The sequence below is a fragment of the Dermochelys coriacea genome, chromosome 16, assembly GCF_009764565.3.
Source record: "Dermochelys coriacea isolate rDerCor1 chromosome 16, rDerCor1.pri.v4, whole genome shotgun sequence".
NCBI lineage: Eukaryota > Metazoa > Chordata > Testudines > Dermochelyidae > Dermochelys > Dermochelys coriacea.
Genome location: NC_050083.1, coordinates 76373 through 101945, shown reverse-complemented (window position 1 = coordinate 101945; position 25573 = coordinate 76373). Strand labels below are relative to the sequence as shown.

The window sequence follows — 25573 nt, the reverse complement described above, 5'->3', positions numbered from 1 at the left end:
AGTCAAAGCATAACATAGAATCATAGAATATTAGGGTTGGAAGAGACCTCAGGAGGTCATCTAGTCTAATCCTCTGCTCAAAGCAGGACCAACACCAACTAAATCATCCCAGCCAAGGCTTTGTCAAGCTGGGCCTTAAAAACCTCTAAGGAGGGAGATTCCACCACCTCTCTAGGTAACCCATTCCAGTGCTTCACCATTCTCCTAGTGAAATAGTGTTTCTGAATATCCAACCTAGACCTTCCCCACTGCAACTTGAGACCGTTGCTTCTTGTTCTGTCATCTGCTGCCACTGAGAACAGCCTAGCTCCATCCTCTTTGGAACCCCCTTCAGGTGGCTGAAGGCTGCTACCAAATCCCTCCTCACGCCTTTTCTGCAGATTAAATAAGCCCAGTTACCTCAGCCTCTCCTCATAAGTCATGTGCCCCAGCCCTCTAATCATTTTTCTTGCCCTCGTGCCGCAATCCTATGCCAGTTAGTGACCCCCACGACTCGTTTTGTTTGCCACATTCTGCAAACCTATGCCAGTTAGTGACCCCCACAACTCGTGTCTACATTGCCTGGGGGACAGACATCAAACTGAACAGTGTAGGATTGGCAAGGCGTTTAAGCCAAGGACAAGGAAAGAAAGAAACTTTCACCTAAAGCAGCTGTTGATGGGCCGCATTGCAGCTGCAGGGCCCGGAGCGCCCAACGCCGGCTCAGGCTTCCTTGGTGTGTAGTGCCCCGGAGCCATCGAGAGACCCGGCACCAGCTAAGCACTGTAGACTGTCGGTCCCAGAGTATAAGCTACCTGTACTGGGCCCCGGACAGCAGGGACCCTCAGGGGAGCTGGCAACCCCAGTTGGGGCTGCCAGGCCATTGGCCCTTCTGGACCTCCTGGGCCTATGAGGAGCGCCAAGGGACCCCGTCCAGGGCAAGTTACTCGGTGCAGTGGTCCCGGTCCCAGCACCGATGCCAGACAGTGCTGGAGGCAGTGGTATCCAGGCCTCCAGCATCTCCCCAGCATAGACCAGAGAGACCAGCACCGAGCCAGATGCCATCCCATGGACTTCTGCCCCAACCTGAGCCGGAGGCCCCTCCCACGGAAGATGGGGAGCAGGAGGACCAACCAGAGGGGGTCGAGCAGCAGCTAACCTCTTTGTCTTCCCCTGATGAGGTGGTGGCAGGTACAGAGGTGTCCGGCCCTCCGCCAATAGACTATAGAGCCCACCAGGAATTGCTGCGCAGGGTCGCCCAAAACTTGGGGTTGCAGGCCGAGGAGGGGGTTGAGCAGGAGGACCCTATGGTGGACATTTTGAGTCCCGAAGGTCCAACCAGAATAGCACTCCCACTCATTAAGACCATTCAATCCAACTATAAGACTATATGGCAGACCCCAGTCTCCAGCGCTCCAACAGCTAAAGGAGTGGAGCGTAAATACTTTGCCCCATCTAAGGGCTATGAGTTCCTGATCTGCCACCCGAGTCCATGCTCCCTAGTGGTTTCAGTGGTAAACGACAGGGAGCGCCATGGACAGCAGGCCCCAGCCCCTAAGGCCAAGGAGGCGAAACGCCTGGACCTTTTTTGGCAGAAAGGTGTACTTATCTGGGGGCCTTCAGTCAAGGATTACGAACCAGCAAGCCATGCTCAACAGGCACAATTTCAACTCCTGGGTGGCAGTGGAGAAGTTTAAGGACAACCTCCCGCAAGGTTCCCAACAGGAGTTCATGGCCCTGGTGGACGAGGGCAAGGCAGTAGCCAAGACCTCTCTCCAGGCCTCCCTGGATTCGGAAGAAGCAGCGGCTAGAGCAATTAGGGGTGGTCATGAGGCGCTCGGTGTGGCTTCAGGAGTCAGGCCTGCCCCCCAAGGTCCAGAATACACTCCAGGACTTCCCATAGGAAGGGTCTGGGTTCTTCTCGGACCAGACAGACACGAGGCTGCATAGGCTCAAAGACTTATGAGCTACGCTCAAGTCTCTGGGCATGCACACCCTGGCTACCCAGAGGAAGCCGTTTAAGCCGCAGCCTCCCCCTCAACGCCAGTACCAGCCTCACCATAGGCATGAGCCTTACCATATGCGAGGCAGGGATAACAGACAACGGCGCAATAACAATAATGCGCCGGGCCAGAACCAAGGCCAGCACAAATCCCAGCCGGGCACTAAGCCAGGCTTTTGAAGGTGCACTCGAGGACAGCATACCAGACCAGTCACCAGATCCGTCCCTTTGTTTCCCGAACTGCCTGTCCCCTTTCTCTTGTGCATGGTCCATCATTACGTCAGACTCTTGGGTCTTACGCACAGTGCGGAACGGGTATTCGCTGCATTTCGCCTCCTTCCCCCCCTCCCAGACCCCTTCCCCATCGCTCTTCAGGGACCCCTCTCACGAGCATCTCCTAGAGAAGGAAGTCTCCTCGTTGCTAGAGGCAGGGGCGGTAGAGGCGGTGCCGCATAGCCTAAGGGGGAAGGGGTTCTACTCCAGTACTTCCTCATCCCCAAGGCCAAAGAGAGTCTTCTCCCCATCCTAGACCTGCGCAGGTACAACAAATTCCTGGTCAAGCCCGGTTCCGCATGGTCTCTTTGGGCACCATCATCCCTTCCCTGGATCTGGGGGACTGGTACGCCGCCCTCGACATGAAGGACACATATTTTCATATCGCCATCCACCCAACACATTGGCGGTTCCTACACTTCACCATGGGCCGAGAACATTACCAGTTTGCGGTTCTCCCATTCAGTTTAGCCGCAGCCGCAAGGGTGTTCACGAAGTGCATGGCAGTGGTGGCAGCCTTCTTACAGAGGCAGAGAATCCGGATGTACCTGTACCTCGACGACTGGCCCCTAGCAGGCCGATCTGAGGCAAAAGTGCAGGGCCATGTGGAGGTGGCCCTGAGATTGTTCCACGAGCTGGGACTCCTGGTCAACGTCCCCAAGTCCACGCTCATACCCATGTGGAGAGTGGAATTCATAGGGGCGGTCCTGGATGTGGTGCAGGTCAGGGCAAGCCTTCCAGTATCCTGATTCCGAGCTATCCAGCAATCGGTGGCCTCCCTGCGCCAGTTTCCAACGACAACGGCCAGGTGCTACCTGCAGCTGCTGGGCCACATGGCAGCATGCACGCACGTGGTCAGGCATTCCAGACTGAGGCTCAGGACTCTGCTGGCGTGGCTCGCTCAAGTGTACCATCCAGGCAGGGACCCCCTGGACTTGGTAGTGATAGCCCCCAAGGATATGCTGGACTCCCTGCTGTGGTGACAGTCCCAGCCTGTGGTTTGTGAAGGCATCCCCTTTGCTCCCCCAGAACCGGACCTGATGCTGGTGACGGACGCATCAGGCCACAGATGGGGTGCTCATCTGGGGGACCTCATGATGCAGGGGTTGTGGTCCGGAGCAGAGCGGTCGCTCCATATCAATGTGAAGCAGCTCAGGGCGGTTTGTCTCACCTGCCCAGATCTTTCACGCCACTCTGAGTGGTCACAGCATGACAGTTCTGAAAGACAACACTACTGCCATGTTTTATAGAAACAAACAGGACGGGGCTCATTCCTCGCCACTCTGTCAGGAGGCTCTCCTCCTCTGGGACCTTTGCATAGCCCATGCAATTCACCTTGAGGCGTCCTATCTCCCGGGGGTATGAAACGAGCTGGTGGACTCCCTCAGCAGGTGGTACCGCATGCACGGGTGGACGCTCAGGGCAGACATCGTGCTCTCACTCTTCCGCAGGTGGAGGTTTCCCCGGGTAGACCTGTTTGCCACCAGGGCCAACTCCCAGTGCCCGCGTTTCTACTCATTCCAGGGCTGCAGCCTGGGCTCTCTCGCGGACATGTTTGCGATCCCGTGGAGCGGGGGCTCGATGTATGCCTTCCCCCTGCTCCCCTTGGTGCACAAGGTCCTACTCAAGATGCGCAGGGGACAGGGTGGCAGTGATCCTCATCACCCCAGTCTGGGCCTGCCAGCACTGGTACACATCGCTCCTAGAGGTGTCAGTGGCGGCCCCATAGTCCTGCCCCTACACCGTGACCTCATTACACAGGATGGCGGGCGGCTTCTCCACCCCGATCTACAGTCACTGCACCTGATGGCATGGAGGCTCTGTGGCTAAATGCCCTGGAGAGCCAGTGCTCCCTTCCAGTGCAGCAAATTCTGCTTGGCAGTAGGAAGTCCTTTACCAAGGCGGCCTATATGGCCAAGTGGAAAAGGTTCTCGTGTTGCTGTGAACCCCGACAGGTGCGACTGTGCCAGGCCCCAGTGCAGGCCATCCTGGAGTATCTTCTGCACCTCAAGCAGCAACGGCTATATGGGAGCCTCTTTCGAGCCCCTTGCTTCCTGTTCTCTCCTTCACCTTTCCTGGAAGGTGGCATTTCTGGTTGCCATTACCTCGGCCAGAAGGGTGTCCGAACTGAGGGCCCTCAGCTCTGAGCCACCGTATGCAGTATTTCACAAGGACAAGGTGTAGCTCCGGCCGCGCCCGAAGTTCCTCCCTAAGGTGGTCTCCGAATTCCATTTGGGCCAGGACATTTGTCTGCTGGTGTTCTTTCCAAAACCCCATACGGACCTAAGTCACTGCAGCTTGCACACCCTGGACCATACGGACCTAAGTCACTGCAGCTTGCACACCCTGGATGTGCGTCGAGCGCTATCGTTCTATTTGGAGCGCACTAAGCCCTTTCGCAAATCTGCGCAGCTGTTTGTGGCTGTAGCCAAGAGGATGAAAGGCCTCCTAGTGTCAGTGCAGTGGATTTCGTCTTGAATTACGAGCTGCATCCGGGCGTGCTATGAGCTCACAGGTGTTCCAGCCCCGGCGGTCACAGCCCACTCGACCAGGGCACAAGCAACTTCCACGGCGTTCCTGGCACAGGTCCCGATCCAGGAGATCTGCAGAGCAGCCACCTGGTCCTCGGTGCACACCTTCATGACCCACTATGCGTTAACCAGCAGACCAGAGAGGACACGATGGTTGGCAGAGCAGTCCTCTGAGCAGTTGTTCTGTGACTCCTACCCTCCTCCAGAGGTAAGCTTGTGATTCACGTAATGTGTAATGGATGTGAACTAGCACTCGAAGAAGAAAAAACGGTTACTTACTTCTCGTAACTGTTCTTCAAGATGTGTTGTTCACGTCCATTCCACCATCCACCCTCATACCCCTCTGTCGGAGTCGCAGGCAAGAAGGAACTGAAGGGGGTCAGGCCGGCAGGGGTATATATACACGGTGCAGTGGCACCACTCGGGGGCCCCGCCAGCCTGACGGGAGCTGCTAAGGGAAAATTTTCCAATGCTCGGGCACGTGGCGTGCACACACCTAATGTGGAATGGACGTGAACAATACATCTCAAAGAACAACAGTTATGAGAAAGTAAGTAACCGGTTTTTCTCCCTCTCCTAGACTGGGCCATTGGCTTCCATACCCAGCATATCTGCTCTGCTTACCCCGCATGTCAGGCTGTGTGAAGACACCTTTGGGAGTCTAGGATGAGTGGTGTGCAGTGACATTAAACACCACTTGAGCTTGAAGAAGGCTGTTTTACTTTGTAGCAGAGCAAAAAAAAAGAGTAAAAGGAATTTAAAATAACAAAGTCTTCACACCTGTGTCTTACCTAAATATTTTCTATCCCCCGATGGTCAGCAAGGCAAGTCTAAGTTCTTTAGGCACCCCTGTGGAATCGTGTTGATGGTCTCTTTCCCAAACAATCACCTGAACAGCCATGCCTCTCCCCTTTAGCTGCTCCAGTCAGTTTGATCTTCTGGTCCTATTTGTCTATGCCAGGTTGGAGCTAGGACATAGAATATTCAAACCTAATCATTCTGACATAATCTCTTCATAATCCTTCAGGGTTTACCATGTTGTGGCTCATGTTTAGCAATTCTTCTTCCCTTTCTGCTTCTTTTCCTTACACCCCCCCTTTTAAAGTAAACCAAAATATTAGGGCAGTCAAGCGATTTAAAAAAAATCACGATCAATTGCACAATTATTGCTCTCTTAAAGAATAATAGAATACCATTTATTTAAATATTTTTGGATGTTTTTCTACATTTTCAAATATATTGATTTCAATGACAACACAGAATACAAAGTGTACAATGCTCACTTTATATTTATTTTTCATTACAAATATTTGCATTGTAAAACACAAAAGAAATATATTTTTCAATTCACATAATACAAGTACTGTAGTGCAGTCTCTTTATCATGAAAGTTGAACTTATGAATGTAAAATTACATTCCAAAAAAACCTGCATTCGAAAATAAAACAATGTAAAAGTTTAGAGCCTATAAGTCCAATCAGTCCTACTTCTTGTTCAGCCAACTGTTCAGACAAACAACTTTGTTTACTTTTACAGAAGATAATGCTGCCTGTTTCGTGTTTACAATGTTACCTGAAAGTGAGAACAGGCATTTGCATGGCATTCTTGTAGCCAGCGTCGCAAGATATTTACATGCCAGATGTGCTAAAGATTCATATGTCCCTTGATGTTTCAACCATCATTCCAGAGGACGTGTGTCCATGCTGATCATAGAATCGTAGAATATCAGGGTTGGGAGGGACCTCAGGAGGTCATCTAAGCAGGACGAGTCCCCAACTAAATCATCCCAACCAGGGCTTTGTCAAGCCTGACCTTAAAAACCTCTAAGGAAGAAGGTTCTTCTTCCACCACTTCTTTAGGTAACGCATTTCAGTGCTTCATCACGCTCCTAGTGAAATTTTTTTTCCTAATATCCAACCTAAACCTCCCCCACTGCAACTTGAGACCATTACTCCTTGTTCTGTTATCTGCTACCACGGAGAACAGTCTAGATCCATTCTCTTTGGAACTCCCTTTCAGGTAGTTGAAAGCAGCTATCAAATCCCCCCTCATTCTTCTCTTCTGCAGACTAAACAATCCCAGTTCCCTCAGCCTCTTCTCAGAAGTCATGTGTTCCAGTTCCCTAATCATTTTTGTTGCCCTCCACTGGACGCTTTCCTATTTTTCCATATCCTTCTTGTAGTGTGGGGTCCAAAACTGGACACAGTACTCCAGATGAGGCCTCACCAATGTCAAATAGAGGGGAACAATCATGTCCCTCAATCTGCTGGCAATGCCCCTACTTATACAGCCCAAAATGCTGTTAGCCTTCTTGGCAACAAAGGCACATTGTTGACTCATATCCAGCTTCTTGTCCACTGTAACCCCTAGGTCCTTTTCTGCAGAACTGCTGCCTAGCCATTTGGTCCCTAATGTGTAGCAGTACATGGGATTCTTCCGTTCTAAGTGCAGGACTCTGCACTTGTCCTTGTTGAACCTCATCAGATTTCTTTTGGTCCAATCCTCTAATTTGTCTAGGTCCCTCTCTATTCTGTCCGTACGCTCCAGCGTATGTACCACTCCTCCCAGTTTAGTGTCATCTACAAACTTGCTGAGGATGCCATCCACACCATCCCCCCATCCTTAATGAAGATATTGAACAAAACCGGCCCCAGGACTAACCCTTAGGGCATTCTGCTTGATGATGGGTTCTGCTTGATAACGATCCAAAGCTGCGCGGGCCGACGCATGTTCGTTTTCATCATCCGAGAAAGATGCCACCAGAAGAAGGTTGAATTTCCCTTTTTGGTGGTTTGGATTCTGTAGTTTCTGCATCAGTCTTGCTCTTTTAAGACTTCTGAAAGCATGCTCCACACCTCGTCCCTCTCAGATTTGGGAAGGCACTTCAGATTCTTAAATCTTGTGTCAAGTGCTGTAGCTATCTTTAGTAATTTCACAATTGTATCTTTTGTCAAATTTGCAGTGGAATTGTTCTTAAAACGAACAACATGTGCTGGGTCATCATCCAAGACTACTATAACATGAAATATATGGCAGAACGCGGGTAAAACAGAGCAGGAGACATACAATTCTTCCCCAAGGAGTTCAGTCACAAATTTAATTAATGCATACATTTTTTAATGAGCGTCGTCATCATGGAAGTATGTCATCTGGAACGATGGCCGAAGCATGAAGATGAATATGAATCTTTAGCATATCTGGCATGTAAATATCTTGCGATGCCAGCTAGAACAGTGCCATGTGAACGCCTGTTCTCACCTTCAGGTGACATTGTAATTAAGAAGTGGGCAGTATTATCTCCTATAAATGTAAACAAACTTATTTGTCTTAGCGATTGGCTGAACAAGAAGTAGGACTGAGTGAATTTGTAGGCTCTAAAGTTTTATGTTGATTTGTTTTTGAATGAGTTATGTGATGAAAAAAATCCTACATTTGTAAGTTGCACTTTCATAATAAAGAGATTGCACTACAGTACTTGTATGAGGTGAACTAAAAAATACTATTTGTTTTGTTTATCGTTTTGCAGGGCAAATATTTGTAATAAAAAATAATATAAAGTGAGCACTGTACACTTTGTATTCTATGTTGTTATTGAAATCAATATATTTGAAAATGTAGAAAAACATCCAAAAATATTTAATAAATTTCAATTGGTATTCTATTATTTAAAAGTGTGATTAATCACGATTAATTTTTTTGAATTAATTGCGTGAGTTAACTGTGATTAATCGACAGTCCTAGAAAATATTCATACAGTAAATATCCCAGTACACCTGCCAGTACTCATCATTATTACAGAGCAACTCCAACATGGGGGGGGTTGGAGAAATAGGCCTAAGGGCTTGTCTACTCTTCAAATGCTACAGCAGCACACCCGCAGCGCTGCAGCTGCACTGCATTAGCACTTCAGTGTTGACATTAATGATTACGAGGGGGAGGGATTCTCCCATTGCTGTAGTTAATCCAGCTAACTAGGTTGATAGAAGAATTCTTCCGTTTCCGTAGCACGGTCTACATTGGGGGTTAGGTCGGCTTAATTATGTTACTCAGGGGTATGGAGTTTTCACCCCCCCACACACCAGAGCAATGTATCAGCTTAACATTTGAGTGGCCTAAGGTACACTTGGTAAGTGGGAAGGGTGGGATTAATAGGGGGAAGGGAGGGGTGGTTTTGGGGATCTAGAGCTGCAGGGGATCCCAGCCTGTTGAGAGAATCCCTGCCCAGTCCCCATTCATGTAGAGCCTGCTCTCCATTCTAATTAGAATCCACTTTTGCTTTATTTTACAAATTTTCAAATATTACGTTTCTCATTCTCTCTCCAATGTTCAGTCTCTACCATCATGACACAAACCTCCCCTGTCTTCCCTTCAAATTGTCACCATAGCCACTGTTCCTGATTCCTTACATTCCTGCCAGACATAAGGTGACTCTTTATCTGGTGATGTACTAGCTTGGTAATGAAACTTCTGTGGGAATTGAGGGTCTCGCTCCCCACTCACTACCTGCAGCAGCCACAGTCTCTCTTCCCTGCAGGCTCTTTGGATAGTTGAGGCAGTTGCTCCTGAGATCACATGGTGTTAATCTTACTTTTCATATTCTCTTTTCCAGAGGAATTAGTCTGTTGCTACTGAGTTATAATATCTAATTCCCCAACCTCATCCTAAGAACTTCAGGAACTAACTGAGGCAATCTCAGCAAAATTAGCAGTTATTTTTGAGAACTCTTGGAGGACTGGTTAAGGACAAATACAGGACTGTCTTTTAGAAGGGGAACAAAGTGGACCAGAGGAATTACAGATCAGTCAGCCTAATTCTGGGAGCTGTAAAAATATTGGAACATATTATGAAGCAATCAGTTTGTAAGCACCTGGAGGATAATAGCATTATGGGCAATAGTTAGCATGGATTTCTCAAGAGCAAATCATGTCATGTCAAAATTTTTTTTCCTTCTTTGACAGTGTTACTGGCCTAGGGTATTACAGTGAAGCAGCAGATTTGCTAGATCTTAATTTTAGTATGTCCTTTGACACAGTCCCACATGCCATTCTCATAGGGAAACTAGAGAAATCTGGTCTAGATAAAATTATTATGAAGTGGGTACAAAACTGGTTGAAAGACCATACTATATCTTAATGTGCAGTAAGGGTGATTTAGGTTACATATTGGGGAGGGAAGGGGGACTACAAAGGTAGTAAAGCTCTTGAATAGGATTCCAAGGGAGGTTCTGGAATCCCCACCATTCGAAGCTTTCAAGAACTGCTTAGACAAATACCTCCCAGGGATGGTCTAGGTTTCTTTGTTCCTGCCTCAGTGCATGGGCTGGATTAAATGACCTCTTGGAGTCCCTTCCAACCCCACATTTCTGAGATTCTATCATTCTATAACCTTCCCCATGCACTGGGGGATTTCCTTTCCATTACACCTGACTCGCTATATTCCCTAACTTCTCAAAATGTGCTTTCCTGATCCCTAACACAGAATCATAGACTATCAGAGTGGGAAGGGACCTCAGGAGGTCATCTAGTCCACCGCCCTGCTCAAAGGGGAACCAATCCCCAATTTTTGCCCCAGATCCCTAAATGGCCCACCTCAAGGATTAAACTCACAACTCTGGGTTTAGCAGGCCGATGCTCAAACCACTGAGCTATCCTTCCCCTTCCCACACATGCTGCACTAAGTGATCTCCTCACTCCTTCCCATTCCTCACTATGCTGAGCCCTGCTGCACTCGGTGATCTTCTCACTCCTTCCTGTTCTTTACTATCCTGAGCCCCGCTGCACTCAGTGATCTCCCCACTCCTCCCTATTCATTATTATGCTGAGCCCCGCAACCCCATGCTCACCAGTCCCAGTTCCCCTATAACCATCTCATTCTTTTTGGGGGTCTGTGTCGGTAAGAAGCAGTTCCAAGGTGACTTCCCTTTGGCTTTCTGTGATCTGGAGTTACTTCTCTGGGTTTTAGGAGCCCCTTTGATGAGGAGTGTCTGGCTGTGTGTGCGCCAGCAGAGTGGTGGGTAGTAAATCCTCTTGTAAGCAGAGAGTCTGATATCTTTGAACACCTGGAGAGCTGGCTCAAGATTTTCAGTGCTTTAAAACGAGCAGGGGCTTTTAAAAGGCCATGAATCACCTGATCACTAGTTTACTTTCATCTCAACAGGGTTTCCAGTCTCCAAACCTGAGGTGATGCTGGAAGGAGGGGAAGAGCTGTGGGTCTCAGATTTCCAGGGCTCAGAGAAAAGAGAGATCCTGAGAGGAACCTGCCCAGGTAAGGAATCATTAGATCAACTCAAATACTGTCTTTGCCTGGAGGACACGGCTGGGATTCCCTACCAAGACCTTGAGAGCTCTTTGAGTTCTGGATTGTCCCCTAGCAGGTGTCATATCCTCAGAGCAGCTATTGTTCATGGCTTCCTACCCATCCTGGCTGACATCTGCCAATAGCTCAATTTCTAACCTACCTTTCAACCTGATCATTTGATTTGGATCTCAGACAAGAGTTGATCCCCTGCCCCCACCCCTTCTGGGGAAGAGTTTGGGGGAATTCATTTTCTGATCTTTCCCCCCATTTCTCCAGCACTTCTTTTGGCTTTTGCTCCCCCTTTCCGTCCCTGCTTCTGAGGTTCCTCTCTGTCCTAGCAGGTGATGGGATTGTGAGTGGGAACATGGAGCAGAATCCACAGCAGGAAGATGCTGAGCACATGGGACTGCCCAGAGGATTATCACAAGGAACTAAAGGGAACATGTCCAGGTGTTGTGAAGAGAGGCAGCAGGGAAACCACCCAGGGGAGAAAGTGGGTAAATCCATTAGTTGTGAGGAAAATCACATGGACCTCAAGGAAACCACTGCCCAGCAGAGAATCTTCAAGGGAGAGAGAGAAAACATATGCTCTGAATGTGGGAAAACCTTCCATCGGCGCTTAAATCTTATTTTACATGAGAGAATCCACACAGGAGAGAGACCCTATGAATGCTGTGAATGTGGGAAAGCCTTCACTCGACGCCCAAACCTCATTAGACATCGGAGAATCCACACAGGCGCGAACCCCAGTGAATTCTGTGAGTATAGAGAAAACATGTCTGATAGAGAAGCCTTTATTAATCATTAGAGAATCCACAAAGGGCAGAGACCCTATAAATGTGAGTGTGGGAAAACTTTCATTTACCACTCAGACCTTAGGAGACATTAGATGATCCAGACAGCCTAGACTCCCCAGAGACACTCTGAGTGGGGGAAAAGCTTCCATGAGAGGTCGCACCTTATTTAGCATCAGAGAAGGCCAAAGGGAGATGAACATCATAAAAACCTTTGCTAGGGGTGACAGAAAATAGGTTTTGTTCTTTAATATTTTTGCTAATTCGCACACGTGGCCCTTGAGGCTGTTAGAGCAATTTACTTCATTGTGATCTCAGCTCCCCCAGGTGAGTGGTCCAGTTTTGCTTTTTGTAGCTTGCCCTTCTTTGGGGTGAATCCCCAAAGATTCTTTCTATCAACTGCTTTGCTCTGAGTCAGAGGCGTATGAGTCCCTGTTACTAGAAATGCACGTCAGCCCCAGGTGGGGGAAACAGAAATGACGTCAGTTAGCTTCACTGTGGTAAAATCTACCTGGGCCTTGTCTCCATTAGCATGTTTTTGTAGTGAGCTAGCTTCAGTGAGCTATCCAGATGTAAAATCACTATGTTTTCTATACTGACATGGCCCAAGTATATTAGTCTGCATTAGCCAGTATATTTCCCCTTGACCTGTCCTAATGTACTCCACATTTCCTAGTCTAGACAAACCATTATCATGATGCTAACACTTTTGCAAATAATGCAACTCAATAATAATGAGGCAGCAGTGAGTGAAGCAGGTTTGAGTGGATCAGAGGACAATACAATGGGAAAATCTGTGGTCCTAATTCTGAGTCATCAGATGAAACCTGCTCTAGAATCTCAATCTATCTGAAACGGAAAATATCTTATATCTCTGGTAGATTTTTCTCTTTCCTAAAGGCTGTTTGGTCACACAACAGGATATTAGTTTTCTCTGGCAGATTTATTGGGGACTTTGAGACAAATTCCCATTTGCTTCAATGGTAATTTCTTCCCTTATTTTTTTGTTTTTCCCTTCTGCTCCATGAAGAAATGGGAAGGTTCAAATGCAATTCAGTCAGCTGGAGAGAATCCTCCTAGTTATGGGATATGCTACCAAGGAAACAGGAGTGGTTTGAACTCTCCAGTTCGAAATGGTGAACAACAGCACATCCCAATCTGTACAACTAATCTACATAACTGGACATAATCACAGTGTTGTTCAGTTATGTAGGTCAGTATTATCTCACATGTCTGGAGAGAGAGTTCCACAGTAAGTTACTTGGAACTCGGCAAAATATCCATGTATTTGGTTCCCAAAATAGTTGTAAGCCAGGCCCTACAGGAGGTTACCTTGTACTAGCTGAGATAAATGCCAAGTAAATGAGATCAGTCTGGGAACCATTAGCACGGTTTCAGCCTAGGTGTGTGCAAAATGTTGTAAGAGCAAGAGGGTTGTGTAAAAAGATCCTGAGAGGGGGAGTTCTGGGGGATGAATCTCAGGAACTGCTTGCTCAAATAATCTCAAATGTAAACACTAACCATACTCTGCTTGCCCATAGAGCAGTGGTTTTCAAACTTTTTGTATTGGTGACCCCTTTCAGTCAGCAAGCCTCTGAGTGCAACCTCCCCCCTTATAAATTTAAAACACATTTTTTTATATTTAACACTATTTTAAATGCTAAATTTATTACCATATTGTATTTAATGAATGTATCTGTTCTCATTGTTTATAAATTCAGACTAAAACACATTTATATAGAATTATTGTTGTAAGTCCAAAAGTTACTCTTTTAAATAGTTACTGTTCAATAATAGGGTTGCGGGGGAGAAACTTTGTCGATAACACTTTTCACAGTAGACTTAGTGCCCCTTTGCCACCCTTTCTTCTGCGCTGCTGCTGGTAGCAGGCGTGGCCTTCAGAGCCAGGGGGCTGGAGAGCAGCAGCTAGTGGCCGGTCACCCAGCTGTGAAGGCAGCGCTGATGCAAGTAGCAGCGCAAAACTGCATATGTAAGGATGACAATGTCATACCATGCCACCCTTAGTTCTTAGTAACGTTTGACCTTTTCATTGGAAGGGGTGGCTATGGGGAGCCAAGGCAAAATTTGGGGTGACTATAGCCCCTGCAAAAAAAAACCCCAGTGCCATGTTTGTCTGTCTATCCAACTGTTAAATTATTATTAACTTTATTTTTTTTTTACCATCTCTGTGTTCTGATTGGTCTGCAATTTAATGCACGTCTTCAACTGCTGAACGCTCAATCCCTCTAATGTTGTCTCAGACCCACCTTTTTCGTCTCAAGACAACAAACCTGCACACGATACTACGATCTGCAGAGTCCAATTTCTCTAAAATAATGATCATACAAATATTTATTTTGTTTAGGAACAATGCTTCTGTGTTACATATTTACAATTCTTTTGGAAGTAAATACACATTGCAACAGAAAGGTGCGTGTAATTTTCTAAAACCCAAGATTTAAATTATATATTTTATAGCAGTTGCTCTCTGTTTCATGCATGTACTCGTGGCCCCCACAAAATAACTTCATGACCCCTTGAGGGGTTTTCACCTCCAGTTTCAGAACCACTGCCAAGGAGAGTAGCAAATGCCAAAATAATCTGAGCACACATGTGGATTTCAGAGCAGTTAGATTTGACAATTTATAAACAGAAAGTAGTGCTGAACTGTAATTGTGTCAGAGCTGGTGCTCTGCAATAATCACTTCCCACATCCATGGAGGGTGTGACCGTCAGCTGGGCCCATCAACTGATACAAGACAGCGTGGGGTTCCTATCAAGAGTCCTTGGGAAAAGGGAGAGCAGGGAGCAGTGGAGGGGATGAGATGATGGGTATCTGGTGACCCTTTGGTACCACAAAGGAGGGAGGGCTGAGAGCAGTGGGAGGAAAGGGGAATGGGTGTTCTGGTGAGTGACAGGGCTAGTTATATCTCTTTCCCCTTCCCCCACAAGGTGTCAGCCTTATGCCTTTCCGTCTCCTGAAGTGGTTTTCTGCCATTCTCCCTCTCCTAGACAGGGCCATTGGCTTCCATACCCAGCATATCCACTGTGCTTACCCCGCATGTCAGGCTGAGTGCGGACACCTTTGGGAGTCTGGGATTAGTGGTGTGCAGTGACAAACACCACTTGAGTTTGAAGAAGGCTGTTTTACTTTGCAGCAGAGCAAAAAGAAAAAAGTAAAAGGATTTTAAAATAACAAAGTTTTGACACCTGTGTCTTACCTAAATACTTTCCATCTCCCCATGGTCAGTGAGGCAAGTCTAAATTCTTCAGACACCCCTGCAGGGTCCTGTTGACTCTGTCTATTCCCCCAAACAATCGCCTGAACAGCCATGCCCCTCCCAAGAGGGATTCCCTTTTTTAGCTGCTCCAGTCAGTTTGATCTTCTGGTCCTGTTTGTCTAAGCCAGGTTGGAGCTAGGATTTAGAATATTCAAAGCTAATCATTCTGGTATTGTCTCTTCAATAATCCTTCAAGGTTTACCATGTTGTGGCTCATCTTGAGCCATTCTTCTTCCCTTTCTGCTTCTTTTCTTTACAGACGCTTATTAAAGTAAACCAAAATATTAGGGCTGTCAAGCGATTTTAAAAAATTAATTGTGATTAATCACACTGTCAAAGAATAATAGAATACCATTTATTTAAATATTTTGGATGTTTTCTACATTTTCAAATATATTGATTTCAATTACAACACAGAATACGAAGTGTACAGTGTTCACTTTATATTTATTTTTCATTACAAGTATTTGCACTGCAAAAAAACAAAAGAAATAATATTTTTCAATTCACCTAATACGAGTACTGTAGTGCAATCTCTTTATCATGAAAGTTGAACTTACAAATGTAGAATTATTTACCTAAAAACCCCTGCATTCGAAAGTAAAACTATAGAGCCTACAAGTCCAATCAGTCCTACTTCTTTTTCAGCCAATTGCTCAGACAAACAAGTTTTTTTAACATTTGCAGAAGGTAATGCTATCTGCTTCTTGTTTAAAATGTCCCCTGAAAGTGAGAACAGGCGTTAGCATGGCACAGTTGTAGCCAGCATGGCAAGATATTATATGCCAGATGTGCTAAATATTCATATGTCCCTTGAAGCTTCAACCACAATTCCAGAGGACATGCATCCATTCTGATGATGGATTTTGTTCAATAACGATCCAAAGCTGTGCGGACCGACGCATGTTCATTTTCATCATCTGAGAAAGATGCCACCAGCAGAAGGTTGAATTTCTTTTTTGGTGGTTTGGGTTCTGTAGTTTCTGCATCAGAGTGTTGCTCTTTTAAGACTTCTGAGAGCATGCTCCACACCTCGTCTCTCTCAGATTTGGGAAGGCACTTCAGATTCTTAAATCTTGCATCAAGTGCTGTAGATATATTTAGCAATTTCATAATTGTATCTTCTTTGCCTTTAGTCAAATTTTCCATGAAATTGTTCTTAAAATGAAGAACATGTGCTGGGTCATCATCCAAGACTGCTGTAACACGAAATATATGGCAGAACACGGGTAAAACAGAGCAGGAGACATACAATTCTCCCCGAAGGAGTTCAGTCACAAATTTAATTAACGCATTATTTTTTTAATGAGCGTCATCAGCATGGAAGCATGTCGTCTGGAATGATGGCGAAGCATGTAGATGCATATGAATCTTTAGCGTATCTGGCATGTAAATATCTTGCGATGACAGCTAGAACAGTGCCATGTGAACGCCTGTTCTCACCTTCAGGTGACATTGTAATTAAGAAGTGGGCAGTATTATCTCCTATAAATGTGAACAGACTTGTTTGTCTTAGCGATTGGCTGAACGAGAAATAGGACTGAGTGGACTGTAGGCTCTCAAGTTTTACATTGTTTTGTATTTCAGTGCAGTTATGTGACAAAAAAACCCTACATTTGTAAGTTGCACTTCCATGATAAAGAGATTGCACTACAGTACTTGTATGAGGTGAAGTAAAAAATACTATTTGTTTTGTTTATCATTTTGCAGTGAAAATATTTGTAATAAAAAATAATATAAAGTGAACACTGTACACTTTGTATTCTGTGTTCTAATTAAAATCAATATATTTGAAAATGTAGAAAACATCCAAAAATATTTAATAAATTTCAATTGGTATTCTATTGTTTAACAGTGCGATTAATCACGATAATTTTTTGAGGTTTCAGAGTAGCAGCCGTGTTAGTCTGTATTCGCAAAAAGAAAAGGAGTACTTGTGGCACCTTAGAGACTAACAAATTTATTAGAGCATAAGCTTTCGTGAGCATAAGCTTATGCTCTAATAAATTTGTTACTCTCTAAGGTGCCACAAGTACTCCTTTTCTTTTTGATAATTTTTTGAGTTAATCGTGTGAGTTAACTGCGATTAATCGACAGCTCTACAAAATACGCATACAGTAAATATCCCAGTATCCAGGACAACTGACAGTACTCATAATTATTGCAGAGCAGCTCCAACTCCACCACAGGGGGGTTGGAGAAATAGGACTAAGGGCTTGTCTACTCTTCAAATGCTACAGCAGCACAGCCGCAGCGCTGCAGCTGCACCGCATTAGCACTTCAGTGTAGACATTAACGATAGCGAGGGGGAGGGATTCTCCCATTGCTGTAGTTAATCCACCTCCCCAAGAGGTGCTAGCTAGGTTGATAGAAGAATTCTTCCGTTTCTGTAGCGCAGTCTACACTGGGGGTTAAGTCAGCTTAATTATGTCACTCGGGGTGTGGATTTTTCACACCCCCCCCCCCCCGAGTGATGGACCAGCTTAACATTTGAGTGGCCTAAGGGACACCTGGTAGGTGGGGTTAGTAGGGGGAAGGGAGGGGTGGTTTTAGGGATCTAGAGCTGCAGGGGATCCCAGCCTGTTGAGAGAATCCCTGCCCAGTTCCCGTTGATGTATAGCCTGCACTCGCTCCCCCCTGTAAAGTGGGTACAAAACTGGTTGAAAGACTGTACTGTATCTTAATGTGCAGCAAGGGTGATTTAGGTTAGATATTAAGAAGATAATTGTGACTACAAGGATAATTAAGTTCTGGAGTCAGATTCCAGAGGAAGTTGTGAAATCCCCATCTTGGAAGCTTTTAAGAACAGCTTAGACAAATACCTCTCAGGGGTGGTCTAGGTTTCTTTGTTCCTGCCTCAGTGCATGGGCTGGATTAAATGACCTCTTGGAATCCCTTTTGGCACAACATCTCTATGATTCTATCATTCTATAACCTTGCCTATACTTTATGAGATTTTCATGTTCTTTTCTATTTCACCTGACTCGCTATATTCCCTAAGTTTTCAAAATGTGCTTTCCTGATCCCTAACACCCCTGACATGCTGGACTCAGTGATTTTTCATTCTTTCCCATTCCTTACTGTGCTGAGCCCCACAAACCCATGCTCCCCAGTCCCAGTTCCCCTATGACTTTCTCATTCCCTTGGGGTCTCTCTTTAAGTAAGAAGCAGTTCCAAGGTGACTTCTTCCCCTTGGCTTTCTATAAGTTGGAGTTACTTTCTCTAGGTTTCAGGAGCCCCTTTGATGAGGAGTGTCTGGCTGTGTGTGCACCAGCAGAGGTGAGTAGTAAATCCCCTTATAAGCAGAGTGTCTGGTGCCTTTGAACACCTCGAGAGCTGGCTTGAGATTTTCAGTGCTTTAAAATGAGCAGGGGTTTAAAAAAAAGGCCATATTCTTTGTGACTAAGGTCCCATGAATTCACTTGATCTCACTTATTTTCTTTCATCTCAGCAGGGTTTCCCGTCTCCAAACCTGAGGTGATGTCTCAGCTGGAACCAGGGAAAGAGCTCTGGGTCTCAGATCTCCAGGACTCGGAGGAAAAAGAGATCCTGACAGAAACCTGCACAGGTGAGGAATCATTAGACCAACTCAAATACCGTATGGGCCTGAAGGATACAGCTGGGATTCCCTACCAGGACCTTGAGAGCTCTTTGAGTTGGGGATTGTCCCCGAGCATGTGTCGTATCCTCAGAGCAGATATCGCTCATGGCTTCCTACCCATCCTGGCTGACACGTGGCAATAGTTCAGTTCCTAACCTGCCTTCATCCTGAGCATTGGAATTGGATCTCAGACAACAGTTGATCCCCTCCTCTTTCCCCTCTGGGAACGAGTTTGGGGGAAGTAATTTCCTGATTTTTTCCCCCATCTCTCCAGCACTTCCTTTGGTTTCTTCTCCCCTTTTCCATCTCTTCTTCTGAGGTTTCTCTTTGTCCTTGCAGATGATGGAATGGTCAGTGAGAACAAGGAGCAGAATCCACAGCAGGAAGATGATGAGCATGTGGAACTGCATGGGGGATTATCACAAGGAATTAAACGAAACATGTCCCCACCAGGGGAGAAAGTGAGTAAATCCTTCAGTTGTGAGGAAAATCACAAGGACCTCAAGGAAACCACAGCCCAGCAGAGAATCCTTATGGAAGAGAGAAAAAGCATATGCCCTGAGTGTGGTAAAACCTTCCCTCGATGCTCACACCTTATTTTACATCAGAAAATCCACACAAGAGAGACAGCCTATGAATGCTGTGAGTGTGGCAAAACCTTCACTCGGCGCTCAGACCTTATCAGACATCAGAGAACCCACTCAGGCACTAGCCCCTATGAATGCTGCCAGTGTGGGAAAATCTTCCCTTGGCGCTCACAGCTTATTGTACATCAAAGGATCCATACAGGAGAGAGGCCCTATGAATGCTGTGAGTGCGGGAAAGCCTTCACTCGACGCTCACATCTTATTAGACATCAGAGAACCCACACCCAAGAGCGACCCTTTCAATGCTGTGAGTGCGGGAAAACCTTCTCTCAGAGCTCAACCCTGAGTAGACATCAGAGAATCCATGCTTGTGAGAGGCCCTAGGAATGCTGTGAGTATAGAAAAAATTTTCTGTTCGATCAGCCCTTATTAATCGTCAGAGATTCCAGAAAGGACAGAGACCCTGTGAATGTTGTGAATGCGGGAAAACTTTCATTTACCACTCAGACCTTAGGAGATAATAAATGGTCCACACAGGATTGACACCTTATACATGTTCTGAGAGTGGGACAAAAGCTTCTATCAGAGGTCACACGTTATTTATCTTCAGTGAAGCCACAAAGGAGATAAACACCATAAATACCTTATCTAGGACTAACAAAATGTGGTTTTTTTCTTTAATATTTTTGGTATTTAGGCTGTTAGTGCCGTTTACTTCATTGTGGTCCCTCTGCTCCCCCAGGTGGGTTGTCCAGTTTTGCTTTTTGCAGGTTGCCCTTCTTTGGGTGAATCCCCAAAGACCCTTTCTATCATCTTCTTTGTTCTGTGAGTCATGGGAGCATAAGTCCTTCTTATTCGGAATGCACATCAGCACCAGGTTGGTGAAATACAAATGACGTCAGTTAGTCGGATTGTGGTAAAATCTACCTGAGGCTTTTCTCCATTAGCATGTTTTTGTAGTGAGCTAGCTCCAGTGAGCTACCCAGATGTAAAATCACAGCTGTTTTCTATACTGACATGGCCCAAGTATACTATTGTGGGTTAGCCAGTATATTTCCCCTTGTCCTGTCCTAATGTACTCCACATTTCCTAGTCTAGACAAACCATTATCATGATGCTAAAACTTTTGCAAATAATGCAACTCAATAATAATGAGGCTGCAGTGAGTGAAGCAGGTTTGAGTGGATCAGAGGACAATGCAATGGGAAAATCTGTGGCCCTGATTCTGAGTCATCAGTTGAAACCTACTGTAGAATCTCATTCTGTCTGAAACGGAAAATGTCTTATATCTCTGGTAGATTTTTCTCTTTCTTAAAGGCTATTTGGTTACACAACTGGATATTAGTTTTCTCTAGCAGATTTATTGGGGACTTTGAGACAAATTCCCATTTGCTTCAGTAGGTAATTTCTTCCTTATTTTTTGTTTTTTCTCTCCGCTCCATGAAGAAATGGGAAAGTTCAAAAGCAATTCAGTCAACTGGAGAGAATATTCACAGTTTCGTAGATTTATAGATACTAAGGTCAGAAGGGACCATTCTGATCATCTAGTCCGACCTCCTGCACAGCGCAGGCCACAGAATCTCACCCACCCACTCCTACGAAAAACCTCACCTATGTCTGAGCTATTGAAGTCCTTAAATCATGGTTTAAAGACTTCAAGGAGCAGAGAAGCCTCCCTCAAGTCAACCATGCCCCATGCTACAGAGGAAGGCGAAAAACCTCCAGGGCCTCTCCAATCTGCCCTGGAGGAAAATTCCTTCCCAACCCCAAATATGGCGATCAGCTAAACCCTGAGCATATGGGCAAGATTCACCAGGCAGATACTATAGAAAATTCTTTCCTGGGTAACTCAGATCCCATCAATCCAATATCCCATCTCAGGGGATTAGTCCTATTTACCCTGAATATTTAAAGATCAATTACTTACCAAAATCCCATTATCCCATCATACCATCTTCTCCATAAACTTATCGAGTAGAATCTTAAAACCAGATAGATCTTTTGCCCCCACTGCTTCCCTTGGAAGGCTATTCCAAAACTTCACTCCTCTGATGGTTAGAAACCTTCGTCTAATTTCAAGTCTAAACTTCCTGGTGGCCAGTTTATACCCATTTGTTCTTGTGTCCACATTGATGCTGAGCTGAAATAATTCCTCTCCCTCTCCTGTATTGATCCCTCTGCTATATTTATAGAGGACAATCATATCTCCCCTCAACCTTCTTTTAGTTAGGCTAAACAAGCCAAGCTCCTTAAGTCTCCTTTCATAAGCCAAGTTTTCCATTCGTCGGATCATCCTAGTAACCCTTCTCTGTACCTGCTCCAGTTTGAATTCATCCTTTTTCAACATGGGAGACCAGAACTGCAGACAGTATTCTAGGTGAGGTCTCACCAGTGCCTTGTGTAATGGTACTAAAACCTCCTTATCCCTACTGGAAATGCCTCTCCTGATGCATCCCAAAACCGCATTAGCTTTTTTCACAGCCAGATCACATTGGCAGCTCATAGTCATCCTATGATCAAGCAATACTCCAAGGTCCTTCTCCTCTTACGTTACTTCTAATTGATGCGTCCCCAACTTAGAACTAAAATTCTTGTTATTAATCCCTAAATGCATAACCTTACACTTCTCACTATTAAATTTCATCCTATTACTATTACTCCAGTTGACAAGGTCATCCAGATCCTCCTGTATGATATCCCGATCCTTCTCTGAATTGGCAATACCTCCCAGCTTTTTATCATCTGCAAACGTTATTAGCACACTCCCCCTTTTTGTGCCAAGGTCAGGAATAAAAAGATTAAATAAGATTGGTCCCAAAACCGATCCCTGAGGAACTCCACTGGTAACCTCCCTCCAACCTGACAGTTCGCCTTTCAGTAGGACGCATTGCAGTCTCCCCTTTAACCAATTCCTTATCCACCTTTTGATGTTCATATTGATCCCCATCTTCTCCAATTGAACTAAAAATTCCCCATGTGGCACGGTATCAAATGCCTTACTGAAATCTAGGTAAATTAGATCCACTGCATTTCCTTTATCTAAAAAATCTGTTCCTTTTTCAAAAAAGGAGATCAGGTTGGTTTGGCACGATCTACCTTTTGTAAAACCATGTTGTATTTTGTCCCATTTACCATTGACTTCAAAGTCCTTAACTAATTTCTCGTTCAAAATTTTTAACAGGACCTTGCATACTACAAATGTCAAACTAACTGGCCTGTAGTTACCTGGATCACTTTTTTTTCCCTTTCTTAAAAATAGGAACTATATTATCAGTTCTCCAATCATTTGGTACAACTCCTGAGTTTACAGATTCATGAAAAATTCTTGCTAATGGGCTTGCAATTTCAGGTGCCAATTCCTTTAATATTCTTGGATGAAGATTATCTGGGCCCCCCGATTTAGTCCCATTAAGCTGTTTGAGTTTTGCTTCTACCTCAGATATGGTAATATCTACCTCCATATCCTCATTCCCATTTGTCATGCTACCATTATCCCTAAGATCCTCTTGAGCCTTATTAAAGACTGAGGCAAAGTATTTGTTGAGCTATTGGGCCATGCCTAGATTATCCTTAACCTCCACTCCGTCCTCAGTGTTTAGCGGCCCCACTTCTTCTTTCTTAGTTTTCTTCTTATTTATATGGCTATAGATCCTTTTACTATTGGTTTTAATTCCCTTTGCAAGGTCCAACTCTACTTGACTTTTAGCCTGTCTCACTTTATCCCTACATGTTCTGACCTCAATTAGGTAGCTTTCCTTGCTGATCCCTCCCATCTTCCACTCCCTGTATGCTTTCTGCTTCTTCTTAATCACCTCTTTAAGATGCTTGCTCATTCAGCTTGGTCTACAACTCCTTCCTATGAATTGTTTCCCCTTTCTTGGGATACAGGCTTCCGATAGCTTCTGCAGCTTTGATTTAAAGTAATCCCAGGCCTCCTCGACCTTTAGAGCCAGAAGTTCTTCAGTCCAATCCACTTCCCTAACTAATTGCCTTCATTTTTGAAAGTCAGCCCTTTTGAAATCAAAAACTCTATTTACAGATTTATTTGTGTTAATCCTTCCATTTAGTTTGAACTGAATTAGCTCATGATCACTTGAGCCAAGATTGTCCCCTACAACCATTTCTTCTATGAGGTCCTCGCTACTCACCAAAATTAAATCTAAAATGGCATCCCCTCTAGTCGGTTCATCAACTACTTGATGAAGGAATCCATCAGCTATCGCATCTAGGAAAATCTGAGCCTATTCTTATTACTAGCACTGGTCCTCCAGTCTATATCTGGGAAGTTAAAGTCTCCCATGATCACGCAGTTTCCATTAGTATTTACTTTATTAAAGACATTAAAAAGGGCTCTATCCATATTCAAATTAGATCCCGGAGGTCTATAGCACACCCCAAGCACTATCGTAGGAGAGGCTTTACTACTTATCTTCCCCAATGTAATTTTTGCCCAGACGGACTCCGTCTTATCCATTGCATCACTTCTTATTTTTTACATTCTACCTCATCACTGATATACAATGCCACAGTTATGGGATTTGCTATCGAAATTATTGCTCACATGAATCTTGCAAGGACTCTTCTCCTTGACATTTTATATCAAGGTTTTGCATTGGTTTTTAGTGGTTTAAGGTATCCTCCTGCAAGATTTATCTGACTAAGGCTTATCTATGAGACAGCCTGCACCTTGGCAACGAAAAATCAATCTAGTTACATCTCCTGATATAGTTACACCAATGAAAATATTCACATAACCTTGAATACTGCTAGGCTGACATTGAATCGCAGGAAGCCAAGCATCCTTGCCCTGCCCCTTCCCCGAGGCTATGCCCCTGCCACACCTCTTCTCTGAGTCCCCATCCCCCACTCACTCCATCCTTCTCCCTCCTTTGCTCACTGTTTAACACCCTCACTCTCACTGTGCTGGGAAGGGGGAGAGGGTGTGAGCTATGGGCTGGGAGTTGGGGCCTAGGGGTTCGGAGTGTGGGAGGGGACTCAGCACTGGGGCAGGGGATTGGGGTGTGGGAGGGGGAGGGGGCTCTTGGAGGGAGTTTGGGTGCAGGAGAGGGCTTAGGCCTGGGGTGGGGAGTTGGGGTGTGGGGTGAGGGCTCTGGAAGGGAATTTGGGGGCGGGAGGGGGTATGGGGAGCGGGCTCCGGCTGGGCAGTACTTACCTTAGATAGCTTCCGGAAGCGGCCGACGTGTCCGACTCCTAGGCTCAGGGGCGGCCAGGCTGTGACATATAATTAAAATATGCTCATATAGATCATTGTACTGTTATATAATTGCAACAAATCTTGTACAAAGTGTGTCAAGTTAGGGGTCAATGGAAAAGTTATGATTTGGTGAATATGCTTATGCTATTTCTATGCATGTATTGTCTTGGTACCTGAAGTTATGAATATTAACTATGTACCTGTATTACTACATGTTTGCTCCTGTGGTAACTCCCACAAGATATTTAGCCAGCACACTGTGAAGGAACTATTCAAGTTGAATGGCCCATCAAAGAACACTGAACTCACAGTGGACTGTGGAAGACTCCTATCCATGCCTGATGGATTTTCCTGTGAACGTTCTAACTAAAGTATGGGTAATGGCCTCTGCTATAACTAAGCGAAGCAGGCATTGACATGTGACTTGCCCATGTGACTCCAAACCCCATCTTGTTACCTGTAATTTTCCACAAACTAGAACAATGGGTTTCCCTTCACTTCGCAGAAGCTATAAAAGCCCTGGAAACATCTCCACTGGAATATGGACTTACACTAATGGGAGCATTCTAACCAATGGACCGAGGACCTTCCAATGATTTGGAAGCAACCAGAGACTTAATAAGCCATCAATTTATTCCATCACTGCTAGAAGCCTGATCCAAGAACTTTGCAGTTACTGTATGTATTTCATTCTTTTAAACAATTTTAACTCTCATCTCTTTCTTTCATTTTATAAATAAACCTTTAGATTTTAGATACTAAAGGATTGGCACCAGCATGTTTATTGGGTAAGATCTGAGTTCTATATTGACCTGGGTGTGTGGCTGGTCCTTTGGGATCAGAAGAACCCTTTGGTTGATGAAATTGGTTTTAAATAACCACTCATCATTAAGTTTAGTGCTTTTGGTGGTGATACAAGGACTGGAATACCTTAGGAACCTGCTTTTCTGACTTTTTGTTAGCCAGAGTGGTGAAACAGAAGTTTACTTTTGTTGCTGGTCTGATATATCTTA

At 45.2% G+C, this 25573-nt stretch overlaps 1 protein-coding gene across 5 annotated transcripts in view; it reads left to right on the top strand.

Moving 5' to 3' along the window:
- The window catches only part of LOC119844263 (zinc finger protein 436-like), an 86582-nt gene extending 61481 nt beyond the window's left edge, over positions 1–25101 (top strand). For 3 of the 5 annotated variants that reach the window (XM_038374871.2, XM_043499125.1, XM_043499124.1), the window contains 5 exons: positions 10942–11049; positions 11421–11840; positions 18609–18725; positions 19098–19736; positions 24802–25101. In XM_038374871.2, the coding sequence (XP_038230799.1) occupies positions 10942–11049; positions 11421–11840; positions 18609–18725; positions 19098–19729 (1277 nt within the window). In that variant the 3' untranslated portion in view covers positions 19730–19736; positions 24802–25101. The remainder of the gene's footprint in view (positions 1–10941; positions 11050–11420; positions 11841–18608; positions 18726–19097; positions 19737–24801) is intronic. The other 2 variants (XM_043499123.1, XM_043499122.1) reach the window with 1 other exon arrangement.
- Positions 25102–25573: the final 472 nt, after the last annotated feature.